This window comes from Chrysemys picta, chromosome 11 (assembly GCF_011386835.1).
Source record: "Chrysemys picta bellii isolate R12L10 chromosome 11, ASM1138683v2, whole genome shotgun sequence".
Classification (NCBI taxonomy): Eukaryota; Metazoa; Chordata; order Testudines; family Emydidae; genus Chrysemys; species Chrysemys picta.
In genome coordinates, this window is record NC_088801.1 from 2,907,480 (window position 1) to 2,934,986 (window position 27,507).

General features: G+C 66.3%; 1 protein-coding gene across 3 annotated transcripts; it reads right to left on the reverse strand.

The window, feature by feature from the left end:
- Nucleotides 1-512: 512 nt before the first annotated feature.
- On the reverse strand, nt 513-26,606 carry CTDSP1 (CTD small phosphatase 1). Of its 3 annotated transcripts, XM_042843020.2 has the most exons (8): nt 26,459-26,606; nt 25,174-25,257; nt 13,009-13,157; nt 10,762-10,863; nt 7,698-7,754; nt 6,862-6,954; nt 5,995-6,180; nt 513-4,854 (listed from the first exon to the last, which is right to left on the reverse strand). In XM_042843020.2, exons 1-8 carry the CDS (start codon nt 26,589-26,591, stop codon nt 4,726-4,728), a joined length of 933 nt encoding a protein of 310 aa, XP_042698954.2. In that variant the 5' UTR covers nt 26,592-26,606; the 3' UTR covers nt 513-4,725. The 3 variants fall into 3 exon arrangements, with proteins under 3 accessions (XP_042698954.2, XP_005279781.1, XP_065416535.1); XM_005279724.4 differs by lacking the exons at nt 25,174-25,257; nt 26,459-26,606 and adding an exon at nt 24,565-24,884; XM_065560463.1 differs by lacking the exons at nt 25,174-25,257; nt 26,459-26,606 and adding an exon at nt 19,890-20,024.
- Nucleotides 26,607-27,507: the final 901 nt, after the last annotated feature.

Below are 27,507 nucleotides of genomic sequence, written 5' to 3' on the forward strand. Positions count from 1 at the left end.
GGCCAGGTTTTCTCAGGCCTGTCTTGGTGCAGGTTCTGGCTTTGGACCACCAAGACCCACATGCTCAGCACTAAGCTTGGGGGGGATAGCTCAGTGGTTTGAGCACTGGCCTGCTAAACCCAGGGTTGTGAGTTCAATCCTTGAGGGGGCCACTTAGGGATCTGGGGCAAAATCAGTACTTGGTCCTGCTAGTGAAGGCAGGGGGCTGGACTCAATGACCTTTCAAGGTCCCTTCTAGTTTTAGGAGATGGGATATCTTCATTCATTTTAAGCCCATCAGCCAGCAGAGAACGAGATGTAGTCGCATCCACAGATCTCCTTCCCTCCAGCAGGGGGCAGTAAACCACACACATTGGCACACACAGTTCTGCCCGCAGAGGGCCATGTGATGCAGTGTGTGTGTGTGTGTGTGTGTGTCTTTCTGTCCCTCACCCACCCCCACAGATCTCACCCCCTCCAGCACGTGGGCACACCCAGAGCTGGTGGCTGAATCACTACACAGCAGAGCCAGGTTGGTTCTCACGGTATTTTTTTTTCCTTTAAAGATTATTTTACAGTTTAATCACACAAAAGGCACTTTGATCGGGTTTCTCTCTCTCTCCCGTAGTTGTGATTCGCTCTTGGGTTGTCTCTTTACCCAACAGATACAGAGTGAAAATACGAACAGCCGCAGGCCCGCAGCCCTTTCTCCGAAGGCCAGTGCAGGGGCGCTCCCCACGTGCTGGCAGTTACGATACAAAACTGCCCCTGTGTTGCCAAAGCAGGGGGTGCCCAGCAGGGGGCAGTCTTAGCCAGGGCTGCACCGCAGTGGCATGAAACCAACCAGGTTAAAAACGGATTGCTTTTTCCTTACCCGGGGAAGTGCTGGGTTTTCCAATACTGCTTCCCAGGGGGTCAGGCCCTGGCCAGCCAAGGGAGCAGGATTGGGCTCAGGCCAGGCTGGTGGGCGTCAGCCTCGGGCACTGGGCAGAGGCCGCTGTAGGGACGTGGCACTAAAGGGGAAATCCAGCAGTGAAGGGAATCAGATTTCATGCTGCCCAGGTGGGGGTGCTGCAGAGGCACCGATGGCTCTGTAGTGCCCCCCACTGGAGTGGGTGCAGCTCTCTCCACCGAGAGGGGCAAGACAGATGTTGACATGGCTTGGCAGATGCTTGGGGGAATCTGAGAGCTGGCGCGGGGGCAGAGAGGGCGAGTGGCATGCCAGGAGCTGGAGATGTATAGTTGTAGGGCTGATGGCAGAGCGGGGTGGGGACTGTCCACCAGAACAGGTTTCCATTGGAAGAGGCTGACGTGATGATGTCGAAATGTTTCACGGGGACATATCGTGTTCACCCCAATTGTCGATGGGAAATTGTCCAAACATTCCGTTTAGAACCGTGTCTGAGACTGTCCCTTACAGCAGAGACGCCGAACGGCAGAACGAAACATTTCGACCCTACGGAAACTAAACGTTCCCATAAAGTCAAAACGAAATCGGTCCAAACACGTCGGTTTGTGACAACGTCTGAGATCTCAACTCTTCGCCCTGATTTAGGATTAAACGAAATTTCAAAAATCTCTGAATTTCCCATAGGACAGAAATATCGGGTTTTGGCTAATTTAGATAGATAGATAGATAGATAGATAGATAGATAGAGTGGATGGGGATAGATAGATAGATAGATAGATAGATAGATGGGGTGGATGGGGATAGATAGATAGATAGTGTATGAGAATGGACAAATTTGGAGGTGTGAAATTGACACACACACACCAGTATTTTTCACCTGGCGGTTACAAAATCAGGGAGGAAAACCAACAAATCAAACCAGCCAAAGGGCCCAGATTTTAAAGAGCTAAAACTTTCCTGGAAAACCCAGCACCGTAAGACAGATGCAGTTGACTCTCAGGCCCTGGGCGCACCCTGGGGCTCATGGGGGGACGGGTGACAGGCAGGCATTTGGAGAAGGGCTGCGTGCATGCAATACAGACATCATCCGGCAGACAAAATACCCACCCCCCTCCCCAAATCCCTCCCTGCTTCTTCACACGAGGAACCACCCCGATCAGAAAAATAACCATCTCCCAGGAACACCGTTAAAAATACCAGCTGTAAAAATCCTCTGGTGACTTGTGTCGCCGTTGCTTTCCCTAGAAATATATATACACATGATACATATTTATATGAGCGAAATGTGCCCGGTTAAAATGCATGACTCCCCCTGCCCTTGGCCCCCCGAGACCTCTCCCTGAGGGACGTTTCCCAAGCTAAGGCTAAAGAGATCCGCGGCAGCATCGCTTGGACGCCACCGCCTCAAGGCACGGCCGAGAACAACGCGCATACAAAACAGTTAAGGCAACAGAAAGGGGGCGCCTTCCCGAGACAGCGCCCCCTAGTGGTGTGGGGCACAAGGGGGTGTTGTGGGGAGCCTGGGGGAGGGGAATGCAAAGCAGGTCTCCAGTGAACCTGAATGCGGCCCTGGGAAGCGGCTGGGGGGCAATTGGTTCAGGGGGGAGAGTCGCTCCCTCCGGCCCACTCAAAATCCCTGCTCCCCGGACCCAAAGTCAGAGCTGAAGCTTTGGGAGCAGTTTGGTTGGGCGGGGAGGGAGACCCCCAACCCCATCAGAACAGCCATTGAACCAACCCACTGCCCCACTGTCGGGGGGCGGGGCTAGCACCCCGAGTCCTGCCTTGGTGCAGCGGTGAGCAAAGCCAAGGCCCCCCAGAGGTTAGGGGTGGGTGGGACCTGGTGTCCAAGGCACAATCTCTACAGTACGCTCCCCAGGCGGGCAGGGGTCGGTTCGGGGGATTTACGGTTCTGAACACAGTGAGAAGGCAGAGGTTTGAGCCAGTCCCAAGGCCCGGGAATCTGCCCCCCCCCCGCAACCGTTTGGAAAGCAGCAGGGAGGGCTGAAGGCACTAAAGAGAAGGAGACACAGACATGATCCCAGAGGAAGGAGCCCCCCCCACAGCTGCAGTCAGAGATGCTGCTTGTTTCTCTGCAGGCCCGGCTCCCTGGGGAAGGGCAGAGTTAAGGGGATGGGGCATCCTTCCAGGCACTGGTGGTGCCTCTCTAAAGCAGGCCTGTGGAGTTGCTCTTTGCTGGTGTCACTGCATCCTCCCACCTCATCTGCTGGGAATGCAGCAGCCCCAGGCCACTAAGAAGCTCACGGGCCGGCAGGAGAGCTGCTGCCAACCATGGCCAGCTGAGACCCCCCTGGGGCGATCCCACTGCCCCCCTTCACCCTGTCCAGGGCTGGGGTGGGCTCAACCCAACGGCCCAGCCCACTCCCTGCTCTAACCAACCACAGCACGGGGGCACCTTGATGGCTTCTGACAGCCGTAATGGCAGTTCCTCGGGGGGGGGGGGGGATTAAAGCCCCACAATGCACTGCAGGGAAAGGCGACATTTGCATAAGCCAAGCGGCACTGGCCCAGGGGGTCAATGGCCCCCAGTCCCAAGGCACCTAGAAATCCGATTTCCCCGTGAGGCCCAGAGGCGATGGGGAAGTAAGAACCGTTTGGGGTGGGGGGGCGGGCACCCTCCATATAACCAGCAGGGAAAGGTTTAACAGCTGCCCAGGAATTCTCACCTTAGTGCCCATCCCTGTCCCCTTATGCCTGGAGCCTGGGGGGGCTTAGCTGCCCTCCCCCCCCAGGCTACTCCAGCAGCTCCGCTCAGCTCAGACTCTCTGCCTCCCTTCCACTAGTCCCGCCTCCTTTCTGCTAGCCCCGCCTTCTTTCCGCTAGCCCCGCCTCCCTTCCACTAGCCCAGTCTCTGTGAGTCCCTCCGGCTTCTCCCCCCCAATCTCTCTCCATGTCCTTCCTCTCTTAGCCCTGCTGGGGGAGCCGATCCCCTCTGCTCAGCGCCCGCCCTCGCAACCAACACCCCTCCAGGCCGCAGCGCTTGGCACTGACCCTCCTGCCCCCCCTTCCCTGCAGGATCCCCCTGGAATGGAGCCTGCACCCCACCAGTGGGTAACAGGAGCCCAGGGCCTTCTGGAGGGGGCAGGATCTGGGACCCAGCTATCGTGTGGGTCACAGGCCCCCCAGATTCCCTTCGCCCACAGCTGGGGGAGTCGTTCCCATCCGGGCAAAGCAGGCGAAAATGCCCCCACCCACCTCCTGGGGGCACTTTGCACCCTGCACCGGGGGGTGACGGGGTCTCTGCCCTCCATGGCTAAGCATCTCCGGACCGGGTTCCTGGGACCAACCCCCCCTGCCTCTCCCACCTCCACGGCAAGCGAGATGGGGCTGGGGCGTGGTTCTGTGAACCCCCCGGCCCAGCTGAGGGGACCAGGCCGTGGTCCTGAGCCCCCCCAGGCCAATCAGAGGGGACCGGGCCGTGGTTCTGGACCCCCCGGGCCAATCAGAGGGGACCGGGCCGTGGTTTTGGACCCCCCAGCCCAATCAGAGGGGACTGGGCCGTGGTTCTGGACCCCCCAGGCCAATCAGAGGGGACCGGGCCGTGGTTCTCCAGCCCTCCCCAGTTTCCAGGAGAAGAACCGTTACGTGACGACAAAAGTCCAGGTTTGTGGCTGGTTTTGAGTGATGCGGCCGGGCGTCTCCCCCATGCCTGGCGGGTGTGAGCCCCACGCTAGGCTCCCCGCCCAGCCCCTCCGGCGCCTGTCACAGCCTCCGCTCTGCACCCTGGAGAAGCTGCACGCTGGCGCTGGGGCTTGTGGGTAGATCAGTGGGGCAGCTGGCAGAGGGAGGAGTGGGGAATCTCGCCCGGCCCCGGGTCACTAGCTGCTAGTCCGGTGCTGCTTTAGCACTGTATAAACGTCGTCCACTTTGCTGAGTCCCTCAAAGAAAGGCAGCAGGTCCAGGAGCTCCGTGTCGGCCATGTTATCGAACCACGATGCCACCGGCACCTGCGGAGAGACCCCCGGGAGGTTAGCCGGGCGCGGTGCCTACGCAGCACAGGGCAGAGCCAGCCCTCGCAGGGTCCCCGGGCAAACCTGCTGGAGTCTCAGCCAGGGGTTCCTGCCTCACGCAGCCATGAGCGGCCCGTGGAGCCGGCAGCCTGCCCCAGGGCATGCTGGGAGACAGGGGCCTCCAGCACTGGAAATCCCCATCCCCGTACCCTTTCTGCACCTGGCGGGGGGCATCCCAGCGAGCTGTGCCAGCCAGCCAGGCCATGGGAGGAGTTAACCTGCCATCCCGGCCAATCGGATCCTGGGCTGCCACCCGAAATCTGCCCTGCTGCGTCACCTTCGCTTCCTGTCCTAAATGGCCGCACGGTGGCTGCCAGCCCCACCCCAGAGGCAGCTGCAGCTCAGCCCGGGGGGAGGGATCCCTCGACACAGATTCGCCAGGACGTCGGGCCAGCCCCAAGGGAGCCCCCCCGACTCAGCAGCTCTAAGAGGAAATGAAGGGCCAGCTGGCCCGGGGCCCGGTGGGACAGTGCCAATATCCCGGGACAGACGGCAGCGTGCTGGGAGCGAGCCAGACGCCAGCTCAGAGAAAGCAGCATCTGTGAGTGAGGGGGAGAGGGGGTGGGGGAGGCAGCCCGGGGACTCTCTGAGCCTTCAGGAGCTCTCCAGTCACCCTGCCCTTCCCCTTCTGGGACCACCGGGAGCAGTCTGATTCTCTCCACTGCCCACGGGGGCCACCCGGCATTTCATGTCAGCAGCAGGACTTGAACGCTGCTCTGAAAGCCCAGGCCCCTGCGCTAAGGGAGACTCCCCATTTGCTGTAAACAGTACAGGGCATATGACACACAGGTGAGCAGAGCCGGTTCAATCCAGGAGGGGGCTGCTGTCCTGGCCCTGGGCTCCTCCCAGACACACAGCTCGGCCAATGCCCCTCACTCCCGATCCCCAGCCCTGGGACAACGTGAACTGAGTTACCCCAATAACCCGTCCCTCTGGTGAGTATGAAGCAGTCGCGTCACTGGGCTGAGACCCCCCCGAACTCATCGCGCCTGAACCAGGCCCCGGACGCAAACAGCCAGTGAGAGCATTGAACCCGCTGAGCCACTGCAGCTGCCCCCCCCCACGCCCGCTACCTACCGCGTTGTCGGGGTGGAAGATGTAGGAAGCCGGGGAGTTGTCCACGATGATGATGCGGCTCAGGTCCCGGCCCAGGCGGCTCAGGTCCTTGACGTAGTTGCCGCGGTGGAAGACGCAGGACTCGCGGAAGAGGCGGGCGCGGAAAGCTCCCCATTTGTCCAGCAGGTCAGCCACGGGATCCGCGTACTGGGGGGCCGGGGGGACACGGTCAGGCTCGGCCGAAGGGGAGCAGGGGAGGGGCCGAGCCCCGGGGCCTTTGGCTGCTGGCCGAGGGCACTCGGGGGTCCCCCGTCTCAGCCCCTGAGAGCACGGGGGTGCCTCCTCAAGCAGCAGCTGCCCCAAAGCCATTGCGCAGCTTTCTGGGCACCCCCCATCCCCGAAGCATTGTGGGGACACCGCGGAGGAGGGGGCGAATGAATGGCTGAACTGGAGGGACAGCTTGGTCTAGTGATCCTGTGTCCTATCCTGGCTCTGGGAGGGGCGTGAGGGCTAGTGGTTGGCGTAGGGCCGGCTGGGAGCCAGGACTCCTGGGTCCTTTCCTGGCTCAGGAAGGGGCGTGAGGGCTAGTGGTTGGCGTAGGGCCGGCTGGGAGCCAGGACTCCTGGGTCCTAGCCTGGCTCTGGGAGGGGCATGAGGGCTAGTGGTTGGCGTAGGGCCGGCTGGGAGCCAGGACTCCTGGGTCCTATCCTGGCTCTGGGAGGGGCGTGAGGGCTAGTGGTTGGCGTAGGGCCGGCTGGGAGCCAGGACTCCTGGGTCCTATCCTGGCTCTGGGAGCCCCGTCTCCGGTGCTGTAGCTGGGGGGAGGGCGCGACGCCTAGCGCGTGGAGCAGGCCGACGCCCGCAGGCTGCCCGGCGTGGGGCGCTCACCTTGGCCAGGCTGGCGGTGAAGAGCACGCACTCGAAGAGCTCGCCCATGCGCCGCAGGAACTCGTCCACGTACGGGCGCTTCAGCACGTATACCTGGGGGAGGGGCAGTGTCAGCCGGCGGCCGCGGGGCTGGAGACGGGCAGCGCCCAGCAAGATGGGGCCCCGTCGCCTGGGACCAAGCCCCCACAGAGCCACCGAACGGCTGACAACCCCCCGGAGCCACCCACCGTCCCAGGGGCTGGGGGGAGAACCCGGGGCAGGCTTGGGGGGGGCAGGGGAGGTGCCAGGCCTGCCATGCCCCGAGTTCCTTTGCAGCAGCGGGCGCCCTGCGGCTCCCCAGGCGGCGTCTCTCCGGCGTCTCCACCCGAAGCTGCCGGCCGGCTCCGGCGCCAAGTAATCGAGAACAGGCCGACTGCGCAGACCACAGCCTATCCTGGATTACTTGAACCCGGCGCCGGCCTCCGTGCGGGGCGAGACCTGCCTGCGGAACAGCGCCAGACGGTGGGAAAGTCAGCCTGGGGCTCCCCCCGCAGGAAACCTTTGGCTGCCAGCCCCCCGCCCCCGAAAAGGGGGAAGGTGGAGTTGCGGGGGGAACTGCTGCCCCAAAGAGCCAGGCAGCCCCACGATCTCCGTCCCAAGGTCACTGCCCCCCACCCGGGCTCTTGGAACCAGCAGGGCTCCCCAGTGCCTGAGCTCCCCCTTTCTTGGCTGGGCACCCCCAGGGTTGGGGGAGGGAGAGGGCGCTGGCTCCCTGGTCTCCCAGCAGGGGCTGAGCTCCTGACAGCCCCCATGGGGGTGACGGGTGCCCCACCCCACCACGAGATGCCCCCCCTCACCTGGTGCATGATGCCATCAATCTCGACAGGAATGATGAAGTCGGCGTTGTTCACGGGCTGCGGAGGGCACAGGAGTCAGTGTGGGAGAGGCAGGAGGCACCCGCCTCGCCCCCATGGATCCCCTGACCCCTTCCCTTCACCCACCCATGCCCTCAGCCCCCACCCCTGCGATTCCCCTGGCCACGCCCTCCCCTGGTTCCCATGGTAATGCTGTGGGATTCCCCTGGCCACACCCTCCCCTTCCCCCAGGTTTCCCCTGGCCATGCCCTCCCTGGGTTCCCTGGCAATGCCCTCCCAGCCATGCCAGGTAGATGCCCCAGCCCCCGCGGAGGATCAAGGTTGGGTGATTGCAAAGCTCCTTCCCCGGCCTCAGAAGGGTGGAGCTTGGCCTGGGAGGCTCCTCCCCTTCCCACGGGGACACCCCCAAAACACGGAGCCAGGCTTGGGGCAGATGGGGCAGGGCAGCCCTGCACTGGAGCACTGCATGCTGGGACATGGTGTCATGCTTCTGCCCTGCCCCCACACTGGGCAATACCGCGCCCGACTCGGGACCCAGGGCAGGACTTCGGGGACACCGGGGCAAAGCGACGTGAACGTGCAGGGCTGAGACAGACCCCGAGAAAGGAGAAGGGGAATGGGGTGGTGGGGGAGGACAGTAGGGGGTGGAGCAGACGGAACAGGCTGGACAGGGGAAGGAAGACGGGGGCCAAGTCGGGTGAGGGAAGAAGAACATGGGGGTGGGACACTGGATGGGCGGGAGAGGGAGGACGGGGGGGGGGGGCAGGCCTGGCAAGGGAGAGAGGACAGGAGGGGGCACAGGGGTAGGCCGGGCAGGGAAGGGAGGACGGGAGGGGGCACAGGGGCAGGACGGGTGGGGGAGGGAGGACGGGGGGGCACAGGGGCAGGATGGGGGGGCACAGGGGCGGGCTGGGGAGGGAGGACGGGGGGGCACAGGGGCAGGACGGGCGGGGGATGGAGGACGGGGGGGCACAGGGGCAGGCCGGGCGGGGGATGGAGGACGGGGGGGGGCACAGGGGCAGGCCAGGCGGGGGAGAGAGGACAGGAGGGGGCACAGGGGCAGGACGGGCGGGGGATGGAGGACGGGGGGGGGCACAGGGGCAGGACGGGCGGGGGATGGAGGACGGGGGGGGCACAGGGGCAGGACAGGCGGGGGAGGGAGGACGGGGGGGGCACAGGGGCAGGACAGGCGGGGGAGGGAGGACGGGGGGGCACAGGGGCAGGACAGGCGGGGGAGGGAGGACGGGGGGGGCACAGGGGCAGGACAGGCGGGGGAGGGAGGATGGAAGGGCACAGGGGCAGGACAGGCGGGGGAGGGAGGACAGGAGGGGGCACAGGGGCAGGCCGGGCAGGGAAGGGAGGACGGGAGGGGGCACAGGGGCAGGCCAGGCGGGGGATGGAGGACGGGGGGGGCACAGGGGCAGGCCGGGAGGGGGCACAGGGGCAGGCCAGGCGGGGGAGGGAGGACAGGAGGGGGCACAGGGGCAGGCCGGACGGGGGAGGGAGGACAGGAGGGGGCACAGGGGCAGGCCGGGCGGGGAGGGAGGACGGGGGGCACAGGGGCAGGCCGGGCGGGGAGGGAGGACGGGGGGGGCACAGGAGCAGGCCGGGCGGGGGATGGAGGACGGGGGGGGGCACAGGGGCAGGACGGGCGGGGGAGAGAGGACGGGAGGGGGCACAGGGGTAGGCCGGGCAGGGAAGGGAGGACGGGAGGGGGCACAGGGGCAGGACAGGCGGGGGAGGGAGGACGGGGGACACAGGGGCAGGCCGGGAGGGGGCACAGGGGCAGGACAGGCGGGGGAGGGAGTACGGGGGGGCACAGGGGCAGGCCGGGCGGGGGAGGGAGGACGGGGGGGCACAGGGGCAGGACGGGCGGGGGATGGAGGACGGGGGGCACACAGGGGCAGGCCGGGAGGGGGCACAGGGGCAGGCCGGGCGGGGGAGGGAGGACGAGGGGGCACAGGGGCAGGCCGGGCGGGGGAGGGAGGACAGGAGGGGGCACAGGGGCAGGCCGGGCGGGGGAGGGAGGACAGGAGGGGGCAGAGGGGCAGGCCGGACGGGGGAGGGAGGACAGGAGGGGGCACAGGGGCAGGCCGGGCGGGGGATGGAGGACGGGGGGCACAAGGGCAGGCCGGGCGGGGGATGGAGGACGGGGGGGGCACAGGGGCAGGACGGGCGGGGGAGGGAGGACGGGGGGGCACAGGGGCAGGACAGGTGGGAGGGAGGACGGGGGACACAGGGACAGGACGGGCGGGGGAGGGAGGACGGGGGGGGCACAGGGGCAGGACAGGCGGGGGAGGGAGGACGGGGGGGGCACAGGGGCAGGACGGGCGGGGGCACAGGGGCAGGCGGGAGGGGGCACAGGGGCAGGACGGGTGGGGGAGGGAGGACGGGGGGGCACAGGGCAGGATGGGCGGGAGAGGAGGACGGGGGGGGCAGGCCTGGCAAGGGAGAGAGGACAGGAGGGGGCACAGGGGTAGGCCGGGCAGGGAAGGGAGGACGGGAGGGGGCACAGGGGCAGGCCGGGCGGGGAGGGAGGACGGGGGGGGTACAGGGGCAGGACGGGTGGGGGATGGAGGACGGGGGGGGGCTCAGGGGCAGGACGGGCGGGGGAGGGAGGGCGGGGGGGGCACAGGGGCAGGACAGGTGGGGGGAGGGAGGACGGGGGACACAGGGGCAGGCCGGGAGGGGGCACAGGGGCAGGACAGGCGGGGGAGGGAGAACGGGGGCACACAGGGGCAGGCCGGGAGGGGGCACAGGGGCAGGACAGGCGGGGGAGGGAGAACGGGGGCACACAGGGGCAGGCCGGGAGGGGGCACAGGGGCAGGACAGGCGGGGGAGGGAGAACGGGGGCACACAGGGGCAGGCCGGGAGGGGGCACAGGGGCAGGGCCGGGCGGGGGAGGGAGGACGGGGGGGCACAGGGGCAGGCCGGGCGGGGAGGGAGGACGGGGGGCACAGGGGCAGGCCGGGCGGGGAGGGAGGCGGGGACGGGGGGGGCACGGGGCAGGCCAGGGAGGAGGGGCACCCCCAGGACACGGATTCACCTTGAAGGAGCTGTGCACCAGCGTCTCGTCCAGATCGATGACCACACACAGCTTGCTGGCGTCCTGGGCTTTGATCTCGGGCAGCAGGTACTTGACAGCGGCCTGGGGAGAGGACGGGGGGGGGAGGGGGGTGGGCGGGCGTTGGAGTATCCGGCTGGCAGTGGGCACCGTGGGCCAGGAGGCAGGAGAGCCCGGGGCCCACACACACATCCCAACCAGAGAAGCAGGCCTGCCCAGACCATCCCGCCCCCCGCCCGCGTATCCCTCACTTCCTGTCCTAAACTTCCCAGCAGCAGGGACCCATTAGGCGGGGGGAAACGGGGTTGGGGGAGCCCCTTTGCTTTAGGTGCAGTTAAACGTGGGCCCGGGCACAGGCCATGGGGAACATGCTGCCCCAGCCCCCTACCCTCGGCCCTTTCTGACCTGCAGGCTGGTGTTGCTGTGTGCTGTTCCCCAGCTGCAGCGCTGCTCCCCAGAGGTGGCTGCATTGGGGGCTCATTAGCAATGCCAATCACTGACTGCTGCCTAGTGTGACTGGCCCGCCAGGCGCACACCAGCCCTGGTCCCGGGGGGCTAGCACCCGTGCAGCCCCCTGAGCCGCCCCGGGCTGGGAAGAGCTGTCTGAGCTCAGGGAGCCGCGCTGGCTTTGCCGGGCACCAGAGGGCGCCGGCTGCCCTTCGCCTGCCTGGGCGCAGGGGCCAATAATCCACTCAATGCTGGCCGGGGAGCCGGGAAAAGGGGGGCAGCCGCGGTCAGGGCTGATCGGCCTAGAGCAAAGGCCGGGGATTACGGGCGCGCGGGGGGGCTGCCTGTCTGCCCGGCTCCGGGCATCGCCGTCCGGCCCAGCGGCCCTGGGGACGAGGACTGCAGGGGGCACTAGGGCTGCCGGGAAATCCTGGCCCTATCTGCCCTGCCCCAGTGGGCTTAGCACAGCGCCTGCCCATGGCCGAGCGACAGCTCCCCCAGCAGGGGGTGCTCTCCCCTCCCGGAGGGTGCTAGGGGGCACTGTGCTGCAGGGAGCAGGGTGGGTCAGCAGGGGGCGCTCTCCGCTCCTAGGGGGCGCTGTGCTGCAGGAGAGCGGGGGGGGGGGGGTCAGCAGGGGGCGCTCTCCCCTCCCGGGGCGCTAGGGGGGCGCTGTGCTGCAGGGAGCAGGGGGTGGGTGGGGTCAGCAGGGGGCGCTCTCCCCTCCCAGGGCGCATAGGGGGGCGCTGTGCTGCAGGGAGCGGGGGGGGGGGTCAGCAGGGGGTGCTCTCCCCTCCCGGGGGCCGCTAGGGGGCGCTGTGCTGCAGGGGAGCGGCAGGGGGGTCAGCAGGGAGCGCTCATCCCCTGGCAGGGACCAGGCTGTGGATTTACCATTGTCCAGCCTAGGTGTCAAACTCCCGTCCGTGGCCGTTAAAACCCCCCTGGCACTTTGCCCAGCCTCACGGCACCAACCCCAGGGCCCAGCCTCAGTTTCCCCCCGGGTGACTCGATTCTGCCCCCCTCCAGTTTCGCCGGGATACAGGGTCACTGCTCAACTCCCTGCCCTGGCCCGGGCCAGCGTGGCTGGACCCCGGCATCTGGGGGCCCCAGGGGGAGGGACAGCCTGTGACCTGGGGGGGTCCCACTCGGCAGCGTCCCCTATACTCCCAGCATTGGCTTCTGCCTCTGCCATGTGCTGTGCCAGCATCGAGGCTTGCCCCTGCCCCAGCTGATGGGGGGCATGACCCCGGCCCCATCCCAAAGCGTCGCCTGAGCGCGTACTATCCATGGGAAGGGGGGTGGGTACGAGAGAAACTGCCCCCAAGCAGATCCCAGAGCCCTTGGGGATCCCCGTCTTTGTGGGGGGAGGAAGGGGAGTGATGGCCCCCAGGCGGGGGGGGGAGGGATGCTGCCGGAGGGAACAGCTTGTGGGAGCCTGGTGCCCCCTCAGCCCCATTGATCCCGGAGAGGCTGTGGCCCAAAGCGCTGCTGGGACAGCGGGCAGGCCTGGCACAGGGTCCTGGAGAGGCCGGGATGAGGAGGGAAAGGATACCGGGGGGGAGGGGGCATGTGCCCATCTGGGCAGCCTCCAGCGCTCGGGCTGCTGAGTTCCCTGGGGCGAGGCCCTGGGGGGCCTGGCACGGCCAGGCGGGCAGAGGGGCGGGCGCGGAGCCAGGCCGGCCTGAGGGGCTCATCCCAGGGAAGCAGGATTCCCGTGAGCTGGGTCCGGGGGGCCAGGGGGTTGCCCATGGAAGTGCCCCCTGCCCACTTCCGGGCCCCCCCTACCTTGGGCACGACGCCGTTCTCCTCCACCAGCAGGGGCGCGTTGTTGTTGACCGGGACGGGGTCCGAGGCGTCATGGCAGAGGCAGCAGAACAGGGACTGGAAGATGCTGCGGTTCCGGGGCTTCTTGGACGGCGATGGGCTGTGAGCACCTGCGGGGCACAGGCAGAAAAGGGGTTAATACACACGGCGTGGCCCCCCCGGACTCCCCTCCCTCCCCAGGCACCCCACCCCGTGCCCAGCCCGCCTGCAGCGCGCTCCCATGGAGACGGGCAGCCCCAGCCCCAGAGGGGTGCTGGGCCAGGGGTCGGATTGGGGGCAGTTAAGGGCTGCCCGGGGCTCCCCCTGCCTGCTGGCCTGAGCATGGTCTTGGGGGGCACCCTGGGGGGATGGGAAGTGCCGTGGGGCGTGTGCCAGAGACGGTCGGGTGGGGGGTGCGCCCAGGTGACCATCCGAGTGCATCGGGGGCAGTGGGGGGTGGGGGGGCTGGCACCTGGGACCAGCCACAGGGAGGGGGCTGGAGGGGGGCTGGCTGCAGCCCAGCCACATGGGAGGAAGCCAGGTGCTGCTGGCCCCTGGGGATCCCCTTTTTGGGGGAGCAGCCCCTGCCCCCCACCCCCTCCCCAGCCCAAGGGCTCAGGTCCCCACCACCCAGCAGGTCCCTACAGCACCCACGTTCACCCAGCCGGACAGGACAAGTCACCCCACAGAACTGCCAACATGGCCAGGACTCCTGGGCTCCCCCCAACTCTGCCGGTGCCCCTCACTCCCGACCCGTAGCCCCTGCCAGCCCAGCCCTGTCCCCCCAGCTCTGTCGGTGCCCCTCACTCCCGACCGTAGCCCCTGCCAGCCCAGCCTTGCTCCCCCCCTCCCCCCGCCGCAGCTCTGCCAGTGCCCCTCACTCCCGCCCTGCAGCCCCCTGCGATCCCAGCCCTGGGCACCTCCACAGCTCTGCACAGCTCCCCCATTGCTAATATCAACTTCAACTCCTCCAATGTCCCTTCCCTCTCCACCCACCGTCACACACACACTTCGCTCCCCAGGCCTCAGACCCCTCTGCGGCGCCCGGCACTTGCCGGCTGCACCACGTCTCTCGCCAGGTCTGGATTAACCTGCTCTCCTGCATAATCCACTTGGGGCGAGCACTCCACACGCTTAATCCGGCCTGAGATAACGAGATTCCTTCGGATCCGTCTGCCGGACTCCAGGCGCCCCGGCCAGCCTGGCTGCAACCGGCAGGGAGAACGCCAGGGCCGGCGAGCCCCGGCCCCTCGGCACAGGCTCCTTGAGCCCCACAGCCGCCTGACTCGATACGCAGCCTGGAACCAGACTAAAGCCCGGTGAGGGAGGGGGCGAGGGTCCATGGGGGTGGGGGCGAGGTCTCCTGGTCTCCAGCCACCGAGCTTTCTCCTTCTTATCTTCGCACTTGGGGGCTAAATCCAGGGCCTAAACCAGGCAACTAGAGATAGCCAGAGACTGCGCAGCTCTGCTGGTGCCCCTCACTCCCGACTCGCAGCCCCCCAGTTATCCCAGCCCTGCCTGTCCAGCTCTGCCAGGTGCCCCTCACTCCCGACTCGCAGCCCCCGGTTATCCCAGCCCATGCCCCCCCCATCTCTGCCGATGCCCCTCACTCCCGACCCGCAGCCCCCGGTTATCCCAGCCCTGCCTGTCCAGCTCTGCCAGGTGCCCCTCACTCCCGACTCGCAGCCCCCGGTTATCCCAGCCCTGCCCTCTCCAGCTCTGCCGGTGCCCCTCACTCCCGACCTGCAGCCCCCAGTTATCCCAGCCCTGCCCGCTCAGCTCCGCCGGCGCCCCTCACTCCCGACCTGCAGCCCCCGGTTATCCCAGCCCTGCCCACTCAGCTCTGCTGGTGCCCCTCACTCCCGACCTGCAGACCCCTGCTAACCCACAACCAAATCTGACTCAAACCTGGGCCATTGGGATGAACGGCTGCCCCGATCCTCAGTGCCAGAACCGCTCCTCCCCCCCACTCTTCCCCCCGCTGTGAGTGGAGCAGCTCGGCCCGCACTGGATACAGGGGGCCGCTGGCACCTTCCCTTGCCCTGCAGCGAACTGGGAACGATGGCCAGTGACCTGCCAGTCTCACCCCCAAGCACATTAACCCCCCCATTGCACCCTTTTGCGCCTGTGTGGAGAGATCAGGCCCTGCCGGCCCCACGCAAGGTCCCAGCCCCTGGGCACCACGGGAAGTGTGGACAAGGTGCCCAGCCCCTGGGCAGAGACAGACAGGCCTGAAACCCGGCCACGGGCCCATCCCGGGGCTCAGACCCACCGGGCGCGTGCCCAAGTGGCCTGGCTGCTCCTCACACCTGGACTCGGGGGGGGGGGGTCGCTTGTCCTGCCAGCAGCAGAGCCCCATCGAACAGGGCTCGATCCCCACCCACACTTGCCCCCCCACCTCCCCACTGCAGCCGTCCCCCTGAGATCCCAGCCGGCCCCTCCCTCCCGCAGCTGAAGGGACCATGTGGCCAGGACACAGCGGGTGAGGGAGGGGGAGATGAGGCCACGGACACCCCCCTACACCCCTGCCAGCTGTGCCGTGCCACAGGCACGTGGCTAAATCTGTATCCGCGGGAGCTGCCACGGCCGATCACCCTGGCATCTCCCTCCCCTCTCGTGCCAGCCCAGCCCAGGCCCCTCCCCTTGCCCGGAGTCTCTGGCGGAGCTGTGGGCTGGCACGTGCCCCTGCCCACGATTCACCCAGCGTCCGATTTCTCACCCTGCCCGGGCGTGACCGGGGCCAGCCGGGGATCCAACCCAGCCTCCCGCCCCCCCCCCCAGGAATGCCAGCCACATCTGGGGGCGGGGTCACTGCACCGGGGCGATGGGGACAGGATGCCGGTGGGTGGCTGCTGGGTGACACCCCCACAGTTCTGGCCTCCCCAGCTCGCTTGCCTCTGCCCCCCTCGGGTCCGAGATCAGCTCCTGGCCCCCGCCCAGCCCCCGTTTCCTGCCAGCGGGCGGCAGGGGCCCTGCCTGGGACGGCGGGGGAGGCCTGGCGCAGGAACCGCCCCGGGGTGAGCGCTGACGCAGGCTGGCGGGATTGTGTGTCCGAACGCACAAATATTTTAGAGAGCGGCCGGCAGGAATGCAGCCGCCGTGGGTGGCCAGAGCCGCCGGCCACCCACACACTCAGCCCTGCAGAGCGCGCATGGAGACTGCGTGTGTACACGACCACGGCCCCCTGCAGGGACAGGTTTTATGCACCCACACGCGTGTGCACCCAACACGCGACACACACACGCGTGGACACACGCACAGGTGGACATGCACACACAGATCGGGGGATTTACTGGCTGCGTTTCCCCATCAAACCAGCCCAGGCTGCCCTGGTATTTGTGACGACGCCTCGCGCCAGGCACCAGCCAGGCTCCAACCCGGGACGCGCGGTTGCTGGACACGCCAGCCTCTGACGGCCTCACCACTAGAGGGGGACACTGAGCCGCCCCCGGGCCAGGGCAGGTGACATCGGCTCGGCCAATCCTCCCTCCCCAAATCCCTACAAAACGCCGAAATACAAAAAACTGCAAAATTAACAACCCCCAACCAGTGTGCCCAGCCCACGGAAGACCCTACAATAACAAAACAGACCACGCTGCACAGCCCTCCCCAGCCCCCGCCAATCACACAGCAGGGCTGGCGAGCGACCAGACCCATGGGCTGGCACCTCCTGTCTGTCACCCACAGCCAGGGGCACGCCGCCTCCCCCCCCTCCCGCCCCCGCCCTGCAGGACCCTGCGCTGAGCTCACCAGAAGACGCTGAGCCTGGGACAAAATGGGGGGGCTGGTTAGTCCTGGCTGCCCTCAGGGGCGGGCACATTGGTGGGGTATCGAGTGACCCCCTTGGAGCCGGAGCATGGCAGGGCGAGAGGGGGGACCTCCTGGCACGGAGCTGGACATAACAGCATTGGCACGCAGGGGGTGGGGTTACAGTTCTGCCCTGGGGCAGCTCCTCGTCTCCCTCGGGCGGCAAATGGGAACAAAGACGATTTCCTCCATGGGCTTGGCTGGCACTGGCCAGGGACCAGACTTCACAAGCGGGGAGGGGGGGCGTTGGCAGGAAACGCTGCCCAGGATTGTCCAGGAACCGAGGGCGGTGCCCGGGGGCAGCATGTCCACCAGGGGCGGGGCAGGCTGGAGTCCGGGCTGGAATGGGGAAGTGGCAAATTATTAACCAGCAGCAGGTTCCACCAGCCCCGTCCCAGTCCCTTCCCCTCCAGCAGGGCCGCCGGGCGCTGTCTGGACAATGGCTGACAGGGATGCCCGTCGCCCGGCCCACAAATGCAGCCACCTCTGGGGAGGGACGCGGCAGCCGTTTGACAGCCACGCAGCACAGGAAGCCAAGGAGAAGATCCGGCAGCGCGGATGTAGAGTGGCAGCCCGGCCGCACCCACCTTGGGGTGACGCCCCGAGCCCAGCCGAATGGGCCCACCCAGCAGCCCGGCCCCTGACCCACAGATCTCAGTGGCATAACCCGCCCCCCCCGCCACCCTGACTAGGAGGGGAGAGTTCCCCTCCCCCACAGCCCAGAGAGGAGAGCGCCCCACTCCCTGCAGCACAGCACCCCATAGTGCCGCAGTGGGGCCAGCCCTGCCCCCGAGGGGAGAGCGCCCCTATGGAGCCCCCCACCCCGCTCCCTGTGCACAGTGCCTCCTAGGGCCCCCCACGGAGCCCCCTGCCCCGCTCCCTGTGCACAGCGCCTCCTAGGGCCCCCACAGAGCCCCCTGCCCCGCTCCCTGTGCACAGCGCCTCCTAGGGCCCCCCACGGAGCCCCCTGCCCCGCTCCCTGTGCACAGCGCCCCCTAGGGCCCCCCACGGAGCCCCCTGCCCCGCTCCCTGTGCACAGCGCCCCCTGGGGCCCCCACGGAGCTCCATGGGCCGTGGGAAATGGCCCCCCCCAATCGAACCCCAGCGCAGGGAGAGCCCGGAACCCCCCCCGCCACTCCACCTCCCTTGCAGTTGCCATGACAACAGCTTTGTTTTGGTTTTCTGCTGATTTCGACCTTTGATCCCAAGGACCAGAGCGCCCCCCCCCCAACAAACAGGGCCGGGAACCCTGCTCAAGAGAACCCTGGGAGTCTGGGGCTCAGGGCTGTGGGTCGGGAGTGAGGGGCCCCGGCAGAGCTGTTATCCCAGCCCTGCGCTCCCCATCCCCAGATCTGCTGGTGCCCCTCACTCCCGACCCGCAGCCCCTGCTAGCCCAGCCCTGGGCTTCCCCCCCCAGCTCTGCCGGGGCCCCTCACTCCCGACCCGCAGCCCCTGCTAGCCTAGCCCTGCCCCCCCCCCAGCTCTGCCAGTGCCCCTCACTCCCGACCCGCAGCCCCCTGCTAGCCCAGCCCTGGGCTTCCCCCCCCAGCTCTGCCGGGGCCCCTCACTCCCGACCCGCAGCCCCTGCTAGCCCAGCCCTGGGCTTCCCCCCCCAGCTCTGCCGGGGCCCCTCACTCCCGACCCGCAGCCCCTGCTAGCCCAGCCCTGGGCTTCCCCCCCCAGCTCTGCCGGGGCCCCTCACTCCCGACCCGCAGCCCCCTGCTAGCCCAGCCCTGGGCTTCCCCCCCCAGCTCTGCCGGGGCCCCTCACTCCCGACCCGCAGCCCCCTGCTAGCCCGGCCCTGGGCTCCCCCCAGCTCTGCCGGTGCCCCTCACTCCCGACCCGCAGCCCCCTGCTAGCCCAGCCGGTGCCCCTCACTCCCGACCCGCAGTCCCCTGCCAGCCCAGCCCTGGTCTCCCTGTCCCCAGCTCTGCCGGTGCCCCTCACTCCCGACCCGCAGCCCCTGCCAGCCCAGCCCCAGCGGCCGTGCCCAGCTCAGGGGAGACGGAGCCCCCGGTTTTGCCACCAGTGCTGCAGTTGAGCTGCTGCCGGCTGGCTACAGACTGTCCCCCGACGAGGCTGGGGTGGGTCTCTGCTTTACTCCGCGGGGAGCTGGGCCCGGCCGACGGTCTGGGCTATGGTGCACTCACCCAGGGGCATCGGGGAGACGCCAGGTCCTCTGTACCCCCAGCAACCACCAGGGGAGGGAGCCCAGTTTCGCCTCTACCCCGAAGGACCGGCCCCTGCCATGCACCGCGCCCCAGCCCTGTCCTGCCCCAGGGCTCCGCCCGGCAAAGCTCCGTTCTGCCCCCTCCGTCCCCGCTCGCTCCCCAGCCTGATCTCTCGTGTGGCAGCTGCCGCATCCCCCCTTCCCCAGAGGTGGCTGCATGTCCAGGGCGGGCAGACGGTCACATGCCAGTGGGCGCGGAGCGAGGGCAGCCATGGTTCACGCGGGAGGTCAGGGAGAGGCCAGGGCAGGAGGGGGAAGGAAGGGACAGGCCAGCAGGTTGGTTGCACAGGCCCCTTTCTGACCTTCAGGCCTGGCTCAGCTCCAGCTCCCTTCAGAAGTGCCAGGGACTCGGCCTTGGCAGCCGGTACAGGCTGGTGCCAGCTCTGTGCCCAGCCTAGCGACAATGGCTTCTGCCCTCCCCCCATCTCCAGCCTCTCCTCTGTGCTCGCTCTCCTCCGGCTTCCATGCCCACCGCTGCCCCATTTGCAGGGGGTTCACCCTTCTTGTGCCCAGAGATCCACCCCAGCCTGTGCCCGTCCTGAGCCCCAGCTCCGGAGCCTTTCTGCTGCTGAGCCGAAAACTGAAGTGTACCCCCCCCCCCCGCCTCCAGCCCAGTCAGACCCCACAAGCGCCAGTGACGCCTCCACCCCGCCACCAGCGCTTCCCCGGGGCAGCTGCTGCCAAAGGTGTGTCTCTGACCCCTTCCCCCAGGCAAGCAGATAACACGGCAGAACTGCTTCAGGGGTTCCCTGCAGCGAGTCTGGGGAGCAGGGACCAGCTCCTCCAGCTGCCACCTCTGTCCTGGCAGAAACTGCGAGCTCCTTACAAGTTCTAGATAAGTTTCCCCTGTTCTTGGGCTGCGGCATGTGTCCGAGGCTGCAGACGGATGGTGGCCCTGGGAGGAGCGCGAACGCTCCCGTTCATCCCACAATGTTCATGACTCTGAACCCTACTGATGACAAAGGTCAGCGCAACCTCTGATGGTTTGAAGCCAATCTGGCACTGTGGGCGGAGCCCCCAAAACGCCTCCCCCACAATTTGTTAGTTAATTCATTGCAGACAGCCACCCACAGCCAGTGGTGTGGGAGGAACGCTGATGGGCAGAAAACTGACCAATCAGAATGAGCACTGATTGTTTCCAGGATGCTCATTGGCCGGCGGGTTACAGGCCTGCCCCCCTGTGAAGCAGCATGATCCGGCGTGGGCGGAGCCCAGGGAAGGGGCCGTGGGAAAGGTGCTTGACTTGGTGGGTGGATGGACAGAGGCAGAAACATTCGGGGGGTGTCAGGGGGGCCCGTTCAAGGACAGGGAGCAGGAAGGGGGTGAAATGGACCGAGGTGAAGAAGGCCTCTGAGAGCGAGATCTCGAGAGTGCGGAGCTGCCCCCCCCCCCGGGAAGGGGTAGAAAACTCCCACGGGCGGGCGAGACACTGACCGACCAGCACCCCAGAAACTGGAGAATCCTGGGGGCAGGGAACAGGCCACTTCCCAGCCCCCTTGTGGAGGCTCCCAAGACGCTGCGATTGTAACAGGCTCCAGCAGCATTTCAGCCTGGACTAAACCTGCCGGGCGAACAGCCGGGGTCTCCCCCCAGCCACGCGGTCGGTCAGCCCGGCTGAGAGCCCCCAGAACACGCCCAGCTGCCCCCCAGCTCTCCAGGCCGGTGGCTAGCAGCAGCCCCTCAGGAGAGCCACGGTTGATCTCAGCACACGGGGCATGTTCAGGCTGGGTTTCCTTGCCCCTGGGCCCAGGCCTGTGCTCCCAGACAAACCGCCCAGAGCTCTTTGCAGCACCAAGGCTAACGCCGAAGGACACGGAGGCTGCAGCCGGCCCGCGACACGCAGGACTTCGCAGCAGAAACAGGCACAGACTCAGCTCCCCGCCTTGGCCAGCTCAGCTCCCTGCCGCCAGAGCTGAAGGAGACTCCCCAGGGGCGGCTAGCAGTATAGGTGTATGACACACAAGTCAACAGCTCTGACTCCAGCCAGCAGGGGGCAGCCCTGACACATACCGAGCCGCGTGTTAAGCTAAAATATTGCACAGAATCTGGATTATCGGCTCTGGGATTGACACCAAGGGGGAGAAGTTTGTCCGCGTTCATTCCCCTTCCCCTCCCTCCGCCACGCAGAGGCTGCCAATTGTAGGAGTTTCACCGGCATTTTCCCATTCACAGGCCTGGAAAATGACCCCTCTGTCTGCCCACAGAATAGATCCAGGAGCATCTAGGCAAGCGTCCCTCTTCCCCGCCCCCGCCCCTGCCCCATGCTTCTCCTCTGCTCTGGGGAGACCCCCCCCCCCCCTCCAGTCTCTACGGAGCATTCAGTCCCTGACCGCTCTGCCATGGTCCTGCTGCTGGCGGTGAGATGACGCCGGCCCCCGAGGAGCTGAACTGACAGCAACAAACCCAGCACAACATGGTCAGTCACTGGGAGCTCCCGCTCCTCCTGGCTCTGCCGGTGCCCCTCATCCCCGACCCGCAGCTCCCCTGGGCTCCCCCCAGCTCTGCCAGTGCCCCTCACTCCTGACCCGCAGCCCCCTTGGGCTCCCCCCAGCTCTGCCAGTGCCCCTCACTCCCGACCCGCAGCCCCCTTGGGCTCCCCCCAGCTCTGCCAGTGCCCCTCACTCCCGACCCGCAGCCCCCCCTGGGCTCCCCCCCTGGGCTCCCCCCCAGCTCTGCCAGTGCCCCTCACTCCCGACCCGCAGCCCCCCCTGGGCTCCCCCCAGCTCTGCCAGTGCCCCTCACTCCCGACCCGCAGCCCCCCCTGGGTTCCCCCCAGTTCTGCCAGTGCCCCTCACTCCCGACCCGCAGCCCCTCTGGGCTCCCCCCAGCTCTGCCAGTGCCCCTCACTCCCGACCCGCAGCCCCTGCCAGCCCTGCCCTGGGCCCTGCCTGTACAGAAACCAGTCAGTAGCGCTGAACCCAGCAGCAGTTGTGCTGTGGACTCACCCTCTACTAGGGACCAGGCCAAGACCCAGCAAACTCATTTCACTTGTTCCCCTGGAAGATCCACCCCCCAGCTCCCCAGGGCTGAGCGCTCAGGCAGAGGGGGACGGGGGGGGTGTCCAGCCCCCCAGGGCTGAGCGCTCAGGCAGAGCGGGACGGGGGGGTCCAGCTCCCCAGCTGTTACTGCGGTTCCTCCAGGCCCCTGCTCCCTCTGAAACCTCGAGCAAGTCCCTGGCCCTCTCCTTGCCTCTGGCCTGGCCCAAGCTGGGATTTCAGCCCCCGCTCTGGCTGTTCCGGCTCAGTCCCTCTGGACGCCGGGGGCTGGGATCCCAGCGCAGACGTGCCGTCAGGACAGCGTCAGGGCTGCAGGCCGAAGGGATGCAATGCCGGCACTGTTACCCTGACCGGGGGGCTGCACACAAGTATGATCCCGGGGGGGGGGGGGGGGGGGGGCGATCTCTATCCCCCAGCAGGGGGCGCTGGGGCACAGTTGCCTTCCTCCCCCCTTGCCGCTCAACCACGTTTTCGTTGGCATCACAGGACCCAGGGGGCTGGAGGTTACGGGTGGGAGCAGGGGGCTCAGACCGGGCCATGGGGCCGCTGAGAGGAGAAGCAGAAAGCTCCCAACACCCCTAGCTCCCAGCGGGTCAGCGTGACTGACAGCTGTCAATCCCCAAGTCAGGGTAGGAGACCCCGCCCGGCCAACAGCTGCTCCCCGCCCCCGGGCACAGAAGAGCCACCGGGCAGGACTGCGCAGGGCTGAGGGAGGTGGCATGGCCTAGCAGCCCGGGACTCGGCGGGACCCAGGTTCAATCCCCGCTCTGCCAGGCGTCCCTCTCCTCGCTGCCTCGATTCCCCCTCTGTGCTGCGGGGGTGAAAACATCCTGTGATAGAACAGCCCCCGCCCTCCCCGGGGAGCGCTTCGCTGGTGCTGGACAAAACGCCTACGGCCGGGCCGTGGAAGCCAGGCTGGGTCCACTTCCTAGACCCCTGCCCTGCCTCTGTTCCCTGGGGCACCGGGATGTGCATTTTACGTGGGGATGGGGGTCACTGGGTTGGACTGACTCCCGTTAAGATACAGGCAGTAAGACCCCCCGCCCCGCCCCAGTCCCAACGTCCTCCAGTCCAGAGCCCAGCGTCAGGGCGACACCCCGTTCACCAGGCCCCACTGGCGACAGGTCCTCCGAACCTGAAACTGCCCCAGCACCTCAGGCCTTGCCTTCCTCACCCAGGGCAAGCCCCTCCCCCACCCAGGGCGAGCCCCTCCCCTAACGAGGTCCCAATCCACAGCGACCTGCCGCCCGAGGGGCAGGTTCCGATCTCAGCTCCGCTGGGCTGGGCGAATCCAGACCAATCCCCTGGAGAACGGTTCCCCTGGTGTCCGTCTGGGGCAGTTGTTCCGGATTCGCCCTGGCGGAGCCGAGATCAGAACCTGACCCTCGCCCTCTCTCTGCGAGCGTCCCCAGCCGGTGCCCGGGCAATGGTCTGGCCCACCGGGATGCCAGGCTGGGGAGATGTCGGAGGAGCCCGGCTGAGACCGTGCCGGACTCATTACCCCGAAGGGGACTGCAGCAGCCTCTCACCCCTCCCCGCTGCGGTTGGCCCCGCGCAGAGACCCCTAGAAGTGCCCAGGCGGCAGCAGCAGAAGGGGGCTCCGGGCTCTCTGGCAGGTTGCACCGATGGCCCCTTCCCTCCACCCCGACCCCAGCGCTGGGATGCCAGGCAGGGGTCAGGTTATTTCCACAGGGCAGCGTCAGTCCTGTCAAAAACCCACCTCCCACAACTGGGCCCTGAGGAGCACCCGTGTGATCCTCCAATCAAACCCCCTCTCCCTCGGGAATCAGCCAGCCCCACCGGGGCCAGAGACCCCCAAGCGTGGCTCAAAGACCTCTAGCAGGCAGGGATCCCGGCCCCGTGCCCAGCCCAACCACCCCCCAGCCATGCACACCCTTCACCACCCCCCTGCCAGGACCTGGCGAGCCCTGTGCAGGCTGGGCAAACACCAGGGCAGAGTCCAGGAGGCTGGAGTGGGGCAGGGGCCGGGCCCCTGGCTGCAGATCTTCCCCCCCCCCCCCATGCCCTGACCCCAGCTGACCTGGCCTGAGAAGCCTCCCTGGATCCAGGGGGCAGAAAAGCAACATTTGAAAATAAACCCGGGCGCTTGGGGCGCTTCAAAACCAACCCACGGGGGGGGGGGGGAGGCTGTTGGGCAGAAACTCCTGCCCCCCCCCCCCAGCCCTGTGTTTGCAACCGCCCCGCCCTCGCCCCCAACAGCCAGAGCTTTGGGTCGCTCGGCCCCCCCGTCGGGGCGCGGTGGGGAACACCCGGGGCTCGCCCAGGGCAGTGCAGACAGCGCCGAGCGCGGCGGGACAAGCCCCCTGCGGCAGGCACCGGCTTCTGTTTTGATTGTGGGCACCCGACCCAGAGGCGACCGGAGGCCGCGGGGGTCGCATGCACAGCCCCCCCCCCCCGGATTAGTGCTTTGCACAAGGCCATTTATTGGGGGGGGGGTTGGGGTGAAATGCACGCGACGCTGCCCCACGCCGGGGGTGCAGTTACCTTTCTCTTGCAGAGGGGTGTTCACCTCTTCCTTGCTAACCTGGGTGATAATGGACTGACTGTCCATTAGACCAGAAGTGTTGGCCGGGGGGGTCCCTCCTCCGCAAGCTCCTCCCGCCGCGCTCCGATCCTCCAGGAGTTACTTCGGGGGCGGATCGGGCGGCGGGGAGGGGGGGGAAATTGCCCCCCCAAAAAAAGAAAAAAAGGGGGAGGGGAAAATGGGGGGGGGGGAGAAAAACAAAAAAGGGGGAGAGAGAAAGAGACGCCCGCGGAGGAAACTTTGTTACAACATGGAGTTTCCTCTTCACAATTTCTGCTACAAACATGGAACCCGGACGCGGTTTCAAGGAACCCCTTAAAAGGGCGATGGTACGGGGCGCGCCGGCTGCCAAGGTGGGAAGGAGATCCCCCTTGCCCCCCACACTTCCCCGGTGAGTCACTCGGGCACACTACACTGCGCCCCAGCCACCCGGTCCCCGAAACGCCCCCGAATCCAGCCCATGACCCACCCCGCACATATCCGGCAGAGCGGAATTGCTTTTGTCCGGCCCTGAAATGCAGCCAACTCTGGGGTGGGGCAGGGCAGCTGTTTAGACAAGGATTGCTTACCTGGTGCTGAGATGCAGCCACTTCTGGGGTGGGGCACTAGCGCGGGTTGTCCAGGCAGCACCTCTGCAGTAAGTGATTCCGTTTCTGGGATGGGACGCAACAGCCACACAACAGTGTAGGACAGGGAGGGAAGAAGAGTGTGTCCGGACTGTCACTGGAGGGGGGTTACAGCCTGTTCCGTTTGATGAGGAGTTGGAATGTAGCCGGGCCAACGGGTTTAACCCCCCCACACACACACTTGGGAACAGCGACGAGGGATTTTCAACAGTTACAAACCATGTGCCTCAGTTTCCCATCCCACCACTTCAGTGCCAAAGCGCCACTGGCTGTACAGATCCCGCAACACCTGGCTTCCCCAGGCGGCCTCCCATCCATGCACCAGCCAGGCCCGGCTTGGCTTACTGTGGCTGTTACGTTAACTGCGGCTCAATAACTTCCATGACCCCCCCACACACACACACACACACACCCTCTCACCCCCCGCCTGAGCAGAGGCCTGAAGGTCCCCTTCACACACAGGCAACAGGGGATCCAAGTCCTTGTGTCAGGATGAACACAGCAGGGTGGCGGCAACATGGCCCTTTTTTAGGAACTACCAAGGCCCTGGAGCTCCAAGCGGAGCCGACTGGGGCCAGGCCTGCCCCAGAGCCAGGCTACAACCGAGCTCCGTGCGCCCCGGCCGTCCCTTCCCACCTAGCCCCTGCTCCAGGACATGCAACTCTGGCCCCTTCTTAAACACCAGGGGAGGAGCAAATGCCTAGTCCCGCCCCTCTCCACTCTTCCCTCCCCCTATCTGGCGGGGGACGGAGAAGAGAATTTTTTAAGTGACCCCCCAAATCTGACCACCACCAAAAAAAACGGGAGGGAGGGTGGGAGAAAAGTGCTTGGATCCAGCGCTAACAGGCCAGAGCAGTAAAGCATCTCCCTGTTCAGGAGAAAAGAGTCCCCAGTAACTGGTCTCAGCGAGTGGCTTTCTGCCCCCGGGCAATATCTCACGGCTCTTGTCCTCCCAGCCAGTCCCTAGGGGTATCTACACCGCAGCATAAGCCGGGGTCTGGGGAGCTCAAGTCTGGTGGTTACAAGCCTGTGCTGGGGCATCCACACTGCTCAGTGACCCCGGATTTACAGTTCTTGCACCCGTGCTCTCGCGTCCACACTGCACCACACAGACCCGTCAAATCGGCCTAACCCAGGCTTGCTAGCGCCCTCCCCAGCTGTAGCCACTTTTGCCCTTTGCTCCTCGTGCATGGCGGGGAAACTGACCCTCCATCCCGTAGCGCTTTACCGGCAGTGGTGGCAGCCGAGCCGGCGGTTGGGTCTGCGCGCTCCCGACCACAGCACCATTGCTGGTGCTTTCCCTGCTGCGTCAGGAAGCGGGTGGAGCAGCCACAAAATGCGGGCGAACATTTCGGCGGCATTTCCTGGCCTGCCAAAAGCACCTGTCGGAGGATGAGACAGATGTGATGGACCTGAACTGACATCCCTTCAGCGCCTCTGGAGCCCGGCCCCAAACTCAGGCTGGTGGGATCCCGTCAGCATGCAGACCCGGGACTGTTCCCACCAAGTGACTGTCATAAATGGAGAAACTCCCCCCACGGTTATTCTAGGGGACCCCATGTACCCTCTTTTGCTGTGGCTTATGGAATCGTTTCCTGATCTCCGAGGCCCTGGCAAAGGAAGGTTTGATGACACTCTCAGCAGGTGCAGAATGGTGGTGAACGGGCGCTTGGCCGACTGAAATCCTGCTGGCGCTGTCTACAGACACATTTGGACTCCAGGGTCACCAATGCGATCTGTATTACTGGGGCATGTCAGGGCTGTGTGAATCCCGCAGTGAACCATGGGCCCCTGAGCGGCCCTATGACAGTGATGGACTGTGGAGCCAGTACACTCAGCCAGACAATGCACAGCTGAGGCAGGATGAAAATGTGCAAGAGAAATCAGGGGTGCCGAGTGAACCCCCCTTATAGCCTTGCCCGGGCCACTGGAAGAGGGAGAACAGTACGTTTATGAATGTATTGGCACAGCAATGCTAACAGGAGAGGAAGCATTATCACTGGATGCTAGGAATGGGGGGGGATTGATTGTCATGAATTTTTAATTAGGGCTGAAATGACAGCTCGTAGACTGGGCAGGCGGTGGACTGTGGGCCAGGAAGTGTGGATTTCCAGTCTTCGTGGATTGATCTGAAAGATGTATTGAGAAATTGAGCCAGGACGCAGCTTCCCAGCTGTGCCCTCTCACGGCTTTATCTTTAACCCTTGAAGTACACATGTCATGATGTGATGGTAAGAAACGTTCGCAACGAAATTAAAGCCTCTCTCTGTTAACAGG